The 11,271-nt window shown below is 43.3% G+C and overlaps 1 protein-coding gene across 4 annotated transcripts in view; it reads right to left on the bottom strand.

The window, feature by feature from the left end:
- GALNT10 (polypeptide N-acetylgalactosaminyltransferase 10) overlaps window positions 1–11,271 on the bottom strand; it is a 220,122-nt gene that overhangs the window by 5,175 nt on the left and 203,676 nt on the right. For 3 of the 4 annotated variants that reach the window (XM_007534373.3, XM_060198026.1, XM_060198025.1), the window contains 2 exons: window positions 2,580–2,801; window positions 299–415 (listed from right to left, as the gene is read on the bottom strand). In XM_007534373.3, the coding sequence (XP_007534435.1) occupies window positions 299–415; window positions 2,580–2,801 (339 nt within the window). The remainder of the gene's footprint in view (window positions 1–298; window positions 416–2,579; window positions 2,802–11,271) is intronic. The other variant, XM_060198024.1, reaches the window with a different exon arrangement.

Here is an 11,271-nt window from a genome sequence, read left to right as displayed (position 1 = left end):
TGTGTGTGTTTTTTTTTTTTTTTTTAGATTTAGTTTATTGATTACACATGAGCAAGAGTTTTCATATAAGACAGAGACAAGGAGAGAAAGAAGCCAGAGCACACTCTGGTACATGCAGTGCTGGAGACAGACCGATAGCCTCAGGCATATGAGCCCAGTGCTTTACCAGGTGAGCTACTTCTCCAGTTGCCCTCCCTGCTTTTGTTTCTGGCCATCTCCCTGAATCCCTTCCCCCCCAGCCCCATTCATGGGTGGTGGTGGGGGGGGGCACAGGCAACCTCCCCAGGAGCAGCTGTACCTGCATGCTGTTCCAGGCGGCCTCCCCACGACCTCGCACACAGCTCTCCAGCCTCAGGGGTGAGCCCAGGGCCCCGTGCTTGGTATCAGCACATAGCCCTGTGCCCACGTTGCGAATCTGAATAGGAGACAGGAGATAGTATCAGTGAGCTATTTGCAAAGACCCTTCTCTGGACCCTGCTAGGCTGGTAGAGGGCCAGGTGTAGTGTCAGACAGCTATGCACTGTCACTTTGTAAAGCTCAGTGCTCAGAGCAGGGGGTGCACAGGGCCCTGCTTTGTCCAAGTGCCAGTCACCAGTATTATAGGGTTGTGGGGGGGTATATGATAACTCTATCCTTAGCTCAGAGAATTTGATGCTACAGAACCAGGAATCAGATTTCATGTCTATTGTGGGTGACCCAGGCCTCATACTTTGAAGAACACCCTGGAGGACTGGCAAGACAGCTCACCTTGACAATGCATGACCTGGATTTGAGTCTGACCCCCACTGCACTGAGAGAAGCTCTGGTGCTATGTTATTCCCTCTCTTCCTCTCAGTTACTCTGAAAAAGTTGACTCAAGAGTGGTAAAGCCTCAGCAGAAACAAAATAAACAAATGAAAAATCTCAAAGAAAATTATGCCAGATGGGGCTGAAGGTGGCTGGGTTGGTTGAGTGTACATGTTACTATGCACAAGGATCTGGGTTCAAGCCCCTCTTCCCCACTTGCAGGGGGGAAACTTCATGAACAATGAAGCAGTGCTTCAAGTCTCTTTCTCTCTCCCTCTCCTTTTCTCTCTCTTTTGCCTCCAGGGTTATCATTGGTGCTTGGTGCCAGCACTACGACTCCACTGCTTCTCGCGGCCATTTTTTCCATTTTATTGGATAGGATGAGAGAAATTGAGAGAGGAGGGGGCAACAGACACCTTTAGACCTGGTTTCACAGCTTGTGAAGTGTCCTTACAGTAGGTGGGGAGCAGAGCCTCAAGCCTGTATCTTTGCATGGGTCTTTATGCTTAATACTATGTGTGCTTAACTAGGTGCACCAACACCCAACCCCCCGTCTTTCTCCCTCTCCATATCTCTGCCTTCACATCAGTGAAAGGTAACAAATGATGTCATTCATATGTGAAATACAGAGAACTGAAATATTAAAAAAAAAGTCCAACTATTTCTAAGACCTTGGGAGACCTTAGGGGGATGAGCACAGAATTTTGATGGTGGGAGAGGTGTGAAACCACAACCCATTATCTTATAAATTTGCAAATCACTAATAAAAACAATGTATTTTTAAAAAAGGTATCTACACATATGTTCTTAGCAGCACAATTTGTAATAGCCAAAACCTGGAAGCAACCCAGGTGTCCAACAACAGATGAGTGGCTGAGCAAGTTGTGGTATATATACACAATGGAATACTACTCAGCTATTAAAAACAGCGACTTCTTCACCATTTTCAGCCAATCTTGGATGGACCTTGAAAAATTCATGTTAAGTGAAGTAAGTCAGAAACAGAAGGATGAATATGGGATGATCTCACTCTCAGGCAGAAGTTGAAAAACAAGATTAGAAGAGAAAACACAAGTAGAACCTGAATTGGAATTGGCATACTGCACCATAGTAAAAGACTCTGGGGTGGGTGGGGGGAAGAATACAGGTCCAAAAAGGATGACAGAGGACCTAGTGGGGGTTGTATTGTTATATGGAAAACTGCAAAATGTTATGCATGTACAAACTACTGTACTTATTGTTGAATGTAAAACATTAATTCCCCAATAAAGAAATTAAAAAAAAAATAAAAAAGCTATCATGCTAAGTGAGATAAGCCAGAACAAAAAAAAAAGAGAGAGAAGGATGAATACTGGATGATCTCAATCATAGGTGGAAATTGAGAGACACAGGATAGTAAGAGAAAACATAAGGTAAAACTTGGACTGAGTGTGGTGTGCTGTACCAAAGCAAAGGATTCTGGGGAGAGAAAAAGGTTGAGGGGTGGGCTTTGGAGTTCTGGTGCATGATGGTGTAAAAGGATCCGAGGCTGAAGAAGAGAGTGTTTTGCAGATACTTATCATGGTAAGATGAAAGTCTTTACCTATGTGTCAACAACTGTATTGTAAACTATTAACAGCCCCCCTCAACCAATAAAGTAGGGGGGGGGAAGGAAAGAAAAGAATAGAAAAAAAAATCACCCCAGGAAATGACAAAAAAAAAAAAGGTCTGGGTGTGGGCATGGCAAATAAGGTGCCTTTTCTTGGCATTGGTTTCCAGTGCACTCCATATGGTCCCCACCGTGTGGGCCTCACCTCCCCCCATGCTGCAGCCGGTGGCTCCACAGGTGGGTAGAACTTGGGCAGGTCCCAGGCGATCTTGGTCATGAACCATTTGAAGGTCTTGCAGTTGAGGCTGCTGCGGAGCTTCTTCTGGGCAGCCACGTCCCCAGCGGAGAGGTGGCGGTACTCTGGTCGGCGCTGGTAGATGTGTTCTGCGTACTCATCCATCCACACCTCTGCCACCCGCTTGAGGTTCTGTGGGGAGACAGGTAGAGGTGAGGGTCAGGTTCTCTCATTCCAGGTAGGGGGTAGGTATGGAGAGTCCTGGAGGCTAAGGCCAACCAGTCTCATTCTAGGGTGTACCAAAGACCAGAGTTTTTGTTTATTTTTTCTCTTAAGAGTTGTTTAATTTATAACATAGGGGAGATAGAGATTTTCACATGAGACAGACAGAAGAGAAGAGATGAGCTAGAAGGGGACAGGCAGAGGCAAATCTGGTAGAGCACATATATTATCCTGCACAAGGACCAGGGTTCAAACTCCCAGTTCCCACTTGCAGGGTGGAAGCTTCACAAACAATGAAGCAGTACTGCATATTGTCTCTTTCTCTTGTCCTTATTATCTCCCCCTTCTATATACATTTATATCTGTCTAAAATATAAACAGATAAAATAAAAGCAGAGATAGATAGAGAGAGAGAGAGAGACCAGAGATAGAGATCAAACTGGGAAGCTCAGGCACACAAGTCCAATGCTCTGCCAATTGACAATTCATCTCTTTCCCTAACATTAAAAATATTTATTTATGAGAGAGAGAGAACCAGAGCATCACTCTGACACAGGATACTGGGGATTGAACTCAGGACCTCATGATTGAGAGTCCAACGCCTTATCCATGGCACCACCTCCTGGGTTGCAGTCCAAAATGTTTTTAAGCCTTGTAAGTTTCTATTTCCTGCTGATGCATGTTTGAGGGATGGCTTTTTTTTTTTAATAGAGACAGAGAAATTGAGACAGAAGGAGACATAGAAGATGGGGGGGGGGGGCAGATGCCTGCAGCACTGCTTTACCACTCCTGAGGCTTCACCCCTGCAAATGAGACCAGGACTTCTTGAATGTAGGTTCTTACACATTGTAACACGTGTACTCTACTGGCTGTCCCACCACCAGACCCCTGACTAATGTTTGAAAAGGAGAACTTTGTGGTTTTGCCTGCCCATCTTCTAGCATCACTTCTTCTAGTGACAGCTCCCTACCCCTCTCTTTTCCTGTGCAGGTCCACCACTGCCTTCTTGTAATTTCAAATGCCTTGAAGTAAGCACATGACCCAGTCTGGCTACTGGGATTGCACGCAGCCCCTGACATAGGCATGGGTCAGAAGTGAGCATGTGGCCAGTCATGTCAATTGGAATCAGCAGGCTTTTGCACTAGAATTTCCTCCAGAACTATGCGGATATGCTCTGTTTCTGCTGAGACTGCTGGATGAGGTACCAGTCTGAGCTGCAGGGCCCATGTAGTCACCCTATGAAGGGAGGGTGTCTAAGGATGAAGTTGACCTAGAATGAAGTGAAGGTGAGGGTTAGAGCAATGAATGCATGTCTCTTTTAGCATCTGGAGTTAGATATACCTGAAGTAGACCCACCTCAGGACTTTCCAGCTACTAGTCAACCATACTTTTTGATTTGAGCCTTTTTGAGTTGAGCTTCTATATTTCTCACTAAGGCTGCTGACCAAGCTGCATGGTAAAGACATTATAATTTGCAGCCAAGAAGTGTAATTCCATTGGCAGCTGGAATGTTTAATAACTTTTTGGGGTGTGATGGTTGCTGCTGCTTTTATTGTGATAATAAAATAATAATAATAATAATAATAATAATAATAATAATAATAATACAGGCATGTTCTTGGACAGGAGAGCAGCAGGTGGGGAAACTTGCTATTGGTAAGTGTTCCAGTTCTTCTGTGTAATTGTGATAGAAACTCCTCCTTCCATCTTCAGAGCAGATGAGCAGAACAGCTGTACCAGCAGAGCAGCATGTCAAAACTCAGGGGTCATTCTCAGCTCCAAAGCCTCTTCCTCCAGTCTTTGCCTATTGCTCAACCACACCCTCCCCAGTGAGCTCACCAGACTATCATAAGCTTCCCTCCACTGTAGTTCCTATGTTTCTCTGAAGGTAAAAGACAGCCAGCACTTTTAACTCTTCCCTTCTAGAAGTAGAAGGTCTTGGGCTGGGGAGACAGAATAATGGCTATGCAAAAAAGTCTTTCATGGGAGTCACAGTAGCACAGTGGGTTAAACACAGGTGGTGCAAAGCATAAGGGCCAGCATAAGGATCCCGGTTTGAGCCCCTGGCTCAGGGGAGTTGCTTCACAGGCGGTGAAGCAGGTCTGTAGGTGTCTATCTTTCTCTCCCCCTCTCTGTCTTCCCTCCTCTCTACATTTCTCTGTCCTATCCAAGAACAATGACATAAATAACAACAATAATAACTACAACAATAAAACAAGGGCAACAAAAAGGAAATAAATAAATAAATAAATAGCCTTTCATGTCTGAAGTACCCTAGTCACCGTGGAATGAGTAATGGTGCTCTGATTTTCATGTGTCATAGAATATTACTCCTCTTGATCCCATCTTCTTCTTCCACCCCACCCCTAACAATACTAAAAAAAAAAATAATAAAAATAAAAAAAATGTAAAGACCTTTCTTAGCTCAATTAACATTCACAAAAAGTTTTCTGATTCCTGATTGAGAGGAAGGAACCAGCACAAGGGGTTTTGGCATCAAAGATAATTCACCAGCCTTCCAATCTTGCTGCCTGTGGAGTTGGAGATTAGGAGACCAAAGACTTTCTTGCTGTGCCTCATTCTTCCTGAGTGCTGAGGACATGGACAGTGGGATAGGAAGCAGTTCAAGAGATGTGTTAAGAATATTATTATTGGGAGTTGGGCAGTAGTGCAGAGGTTAAGCGTAGGTGGCGCAAAGCACAAAGACCGGCATAAGAATCCGGATTCCAGCTCCTGGCTCCCTACCTGCAGGGGAGTCGCTTCACAAGGGGTGAAGCAGGTCTGCAGGTGTCTATCTCTCTCTCTCTCCCTCTCTGTCTTCCCTTCCTCTCTCCATTTCTCTTTGTCCTATCCAATGACAACATCAATAACAACAACAATAATAACTACAACAACAATGAAAAACAAGGGCAACAAGAGGGAAAAGAAATACATATAAAAATAATAAGAATATTATTATTATTATTTTAATTATTTTATTTTATTTTACCAGCGCATCACTCAGCTCAGGCTTATGGTGGTGCGGGGATTGAACCTAGGACTTTGGAGCCAGAGGCATGAGAGTCTCTGCATAACCATTATGCTATCTATCCCCACCCTAAACATGTCATTTTAAAAATGTATTTTATTTATTTTATTTTAATGGGAGAGAGACCAGAGCACTGCTTAGCTTTGGCTTATAGTGACATGGGATTGAGTCTGGGATGCTGGAGCGTCAGCCATGAAAGTCTTTTTACATCACCATTATGTTGTCTCCCTAGCCATAGGGCTGGCTACTTTAGAACTATGTCAGAGTTGCAACCAAATGGTCCCAAAGCCCCAAATATTGCCTAACCCTTTTCAGAAATGATTTGCTTATCTGTTTTGCCTTCTGCTGTTTTTTTTAAAGACATTTATTTATTGAAAGAGACAAAAACTGTGTTTTTTTTTTTGTTTGTTTTTTCCTGCCAGAGCACTGCTCAGCTGTGTATGGTGGTGCTTAGGATCGAACTTGGGACCTGGCATTCGTTTCTAGAATGTCTGCCTTTGTTAGAGGTATGATGTGCTCTGGGATTCTAGTGGGCTGTGTGTACCTCTCATCTTTGCTCCTCACTCCTCCTCCATCCTATCTGAGGCCCCCTGTCCTTGTGATCAGATCACAGAGATTTGTCTGCATACCAAGGAAAAAAAATTCTTTTTTTTTTTTTTTTCCCACCAGAGCACTGCTCACCTCTGGCTTATGGTATTCTGGGGATTGAACATGGTACCTCTAGGTCAGGCATGAAAGTCATTTTGCTTAACCATTATGTCACATATCCAGCCCCTGGGATAAATTTTGTTAAAGAAAAATTTTAACTTCCCAAAAGACAGCTTGTGGCTCATGGATAAAGTGTTGCCACCTCAGGTATGAAGTCCTGAATTTGATCCCTATCAGTACATATGCCAGAGTGATACTCTGTTTCTCTGTCCCTCTCTTTTTCTCATGAATAAATAATTCATTCACTTTTTTTTAAAGCTTACAAAGGCATGAATCAGTAAATTAATATTAAAGTCCATCATCCTTACTGTAAATGTGTGAACCAAGAGTCAGAACCAAGAGTGGTTATCCCCCAAACTGCCTTCTGTGAAAGAGGAGGAGTGACCTCTATGAGGTGACCTGAGACTCACTCATCCTTCCTGTCTATCTATGTATCTATGTATCTATCTATGTATCTATCTATGTATCTATCTATGTATCTATCTATGTATCTATCTATGTATCTATCTATCTATCTATCGCTCAGCTCTGGCTTATGGTGGTTTTGGAGCCTCAGGTATCAGAGTCTCTTTTCATAATAAGTATGCTGTTTCCCCACCCCAAGACATGATCTTCACTAGCCACCAAGAAGAACAATCACCCTATAAAGTCCAAACTCCAGTTCTCAGTGGCAAGTTAAGGGCAATAAATGACTCTGCTTGTTTGTCTCAATGTAGGGGTGACACTGACTCAGGTCACACATTGTCTAGCTGTTAGCATGTTGCAGACTTCCTTTTTTATACTTCTTTGACCCCCTTCTACCCCCTTCCCTCAGTACTGGGGCTCTGAGCTTCAACAATTCCACTACCCCCAAGTTACTTTTTGCCATTCTTTCAAATTTCAGATTGGCGGGTGGGGAGAAAGAAAGGAAGAGGAGACACCAAAACATGGCTTCACCATCTGTGGAGCTTCCTCTTGGTGGCTTGGTGCTCCTATATGGTGCCAGGACTTGAATCCAGGGTTCTGCCCAGTGGCAAGGTATATGCTTTACCAGCTGACCTATCCTCTGGCCCCATGTTGAACACTTTTTTATGGTATCTGTTGTAAGGACTTAAGTAGGTGGTAGAAGTGGTGTCCAGACATCTATGATAGGTAGGTAAGGAACTGTATATCTATGTCAATAAATGCCTATAAGTCATTACTCCCAATAAAATGGTTTGGAAAAAAAAACAAAACAAAGACTTGTTGTAACCTCTACTCAGGTATTCACTATGTATAAAACCTCTATAGCAGGACTCAATCTTTTGAGCCATCTGAGGGTTCTCCCTGGGCTCAAGTCCTTCCTGAATGTGTGTCAACTGATTCTTTAACAAACCTAAACTTTAAGGTTGTCTATTTTCCATTAATAGCATCTACTTGTCTCACTAAGGTGGAGGGGGTTTATGTTAACTGCTTTCCCTAGAACCACTTAACCAGAGGTAGCATAGTGTCAGGCATTAAGCCAGCCCCCCCCCCCCCATTCTGCATTGCTGATACTATGGCTTATTTACATAATCTTTGTTTTGCCTGAAAGATCACCACTCATCCCATTGGTCTATCTTCTTTCTACCTCGAGACCCGCCCTGCCTGCAGGGCAACATTAATCCCAGGGGTTAAAACCCTCATAACAGTTTCTAAGGAAGCTTCTACCATCCCAGTGTGCTTTTGCCTTTCTCCATCCCCTTTCCTAGCCATTTCCATTTCTGACTTGCCACTTCCGGTTTTATCCTATAAAAGCATTGGCTCTCTGATCAATAGATCCTTTTACATTACCACGATGCCACAAGTTCCAGAGTCTCTCTCCTGCATCGCTAAGTAGCAGCCCAGGCTGGCCCCGGTTGAGTTCTCTCCAACCCAGAGAGCATGTGCCCAGGGAAGAGGCACCCCCACACTAACCCAGCATCTGGTGCACCAATGTGGGGCCTACCCCCCTCGGCTTCCCAGATAAGTATACAGCCTCTTGGCTCTTTGCATCCTCGTGTTTAACAAAGTCACTGCAGTTCTTTTTCTTCCTATTTTTATTTTCCTGAGACCCCTCTGTCATGGGCAACCTTCCTCTTTATCAATAGGATTCCCAAATCCTCTATTCTTTTTTTGCTAGACAGTTTCTCTGTCTCTGGGACATTTTGCTTTGGGCCACACCTTGGTTCCTCTTGACCATGGTCGCAGCTTTCAGGAGATATGCAGGGCCCCCTACTAAAAGGACCAAGGGAGTTCCTGCTAAGACTTCCCCAGAGGAAAGTGGAAAATCTAATTTGGGAAACGGCCCCAGTCTAAGGGACCTTGAGGCTGCAATTTAAGAATTAAAGGAGACAGTCATTCTGCTTGCCCAGCAACTTACATGCTTTCTAGAGAAAGTAAAACCTCCCAAGCCTGTCCCCCCTCCTACCCCGATCCTGACCCACCCTAAGCCCTCTGCATTTCACCCAGCGTCTTCCGTTTTGGCAGACATGTCTCTGGCTGTGCCGCTGCTTCTGCAGCTTCCCCTTCACGACCCCCCCCCCCCCCCATTACGCCACTATCAGACACAGAATATCTTTGCTGGCTTCACGATGGAGCTTTTCCTCTGGAGCAAGTCCACACATTCCCGGTAAACGTTACCCCCAATAGACAGAGACCTCAGGCATGGTACCTGTATTCCTCCACATATCTTAAGGAAAAGGAACTTCGTCAGGCCATTAAAAAGGATGCAGTCCATGCTCCGTGGAACAGATTTATCTTACAAGGCCTTCTCCAGAACCTTAATACCCCCCAAGATGGGAGGGATGTAGTTTGAGCTATGCTCCCAGACCCACTCTTCCTTCAATGGGAAGCATTTCTTAGAGATGAATGTTTACAGCAATCCCAGAGAAATAGCCAGAATCAACCCGAGTGAGATTTTGAGGCTCTGTTTGCAATGGGTCGTTTGGGAACTGGAATTCATCAGGCAGAGGCCAGATTTCCACCTGGTTATTTTGATCAGGTACGCCTCTGTGCATTACAAGCATGAAAGCGTTTAACACACTCCACAGGAGCGGCCACAGCTCCCATTCTCTTTCTTTGCTAAGAACCTGATGAATCTCTAGCTAAATTCATTACCACAGTCCAATCAGGTTTGGAGAGAAAGATCTCTGATCCTGATGCTCATTTTCTCCTCCTGTGTTCTATTGCCTGGGATGGCATGATTCCTGACTTTCGTCAGGCATGCCTCAGTCTTAAAAACGAGCATTCAGACACCTGGATAGTGGCAACTCAAGAGTTATCTTCTAAAGCCAACCAAGCTTTAGCCATGGCACAAGCCTTTGCTGCCACTTTAGATAAAAAGAAAGGGGGCTGCTTTGGATATGGCAGTCATGGCCATTGGCAAAGTGAGTGTGCCATTGCTAGATGTGACTCCTGCCAACAGCCGTAATCCCAGAAGCCCTGAACACCTTGTCCTAGATGCCAGAAAGGTTTTCATTAGAGGAACGATTGTTGGTCTAAGTTTCATAAAAACGGTACACACCTACTGCTTTTGCTGGAAGCAGGACAGCCCTCAGCCCGGTGTCCAAAAGGAACCCCAGAGTGTTGCTCTGATTTTGTAATGCCCCTTCATTCTCTCTGAATATCTTAAGCTTGCTGTCTACCCTCTCTTCTTCCAGTTGTATTTTGTAAGAGAGTGATTTGAATGACTGAATTTTTTGTACAACACATTTTGCTCAGAGTACTCTGAAACTTAATTGACTTTATATAAAAATGCTGTCTACCTCCTCTTCTTCCAGTTGTATTTTGTAAAAGAGTGATTTGAATGACTCAATTTTTTGTACATTTTGCTCAGAGTACTCTGAAACTTAATTGACTTTATATAAAAATGCTGGATGCAGCCATGATTTCTGGAGATGTCCAGAAACAATCCTAAATTTTTTTCTCTTCCTCTTTTGATTTTTTTTAAGTCTTAGTATAAATGTGAAATGTCTAGTCTTGAACTGTGTGAGTTAAAATTGTTCAATTAAGACAGTAAAGATCTAAATTTGTGTTTGAAATGATATGTCTTTGTAAAAAAAGTTTTTCTCCTCCTGTGTGTTAAAGACTATATGTTTATGTGTGTGTTTGAAGTTTGGTAAACATTAACTTTAAGGTTGAAGCTACATTCTTACCAGGCAGAGTTAAATGAAGGAGTTTTCAACACGATTCTCATAAAGGTAAAATTAATTTGCTAAGGTAACTGAGTATTTAAGGTAAAAAGTCTAAATATTTAATGTGACAATTTATCATCTCCAAAATTAAAATACAAATTCTCTATACAGGACATTTTTGGAGGGCCCCCCCAAAATGCCCTGTGAACTGATCTTGTGGAAATTAATCCACAACAAATCTGGCATCAATCTGACATTGTAAATGTTCTAAAAGAAACATTGTCACTAATATGTGTTAACTCTCTAAGTAACCTGAGTATTGTTTAACGTCTAAGGTAAAAATTAGTTAAAAATGAATATATTTTAACTAAATCTGGTCTGAAGATCCTGCTGTACAGAGACTACTACACGAGGTTATATAGGATGACCTTTAAATTTACTCTCTTTAAACTTCAATCAGAGTCTTTCAAAATAGGTATCGCACACCTAGGGTGTGTCTCCATCTTAAGTGGGTGTGACAAAAAGTAGAAAAGACGCTATTGATATGTAAAGCTCTCATATACATTCTCAATTAAAGAGGTAGAACCAGCCT

Source organism: Erinaceus europaeus, chromosome 9 (assembly GCF_950295315.1).
Source record: "Erinaceus europaeus chromosome 9, mEriEur2.1, whole genome shotgun sequence".
Taxonomy (NCBI): Eukaryota; Metazoa; Chordata; class Mammalia; order Eulipotyphla; family Erinaceidae; genus Erinaceus; species Erinaceus europaeus.
This window is presented reverse-complemented; position numbering and strand designations above follow the sequence as displayed.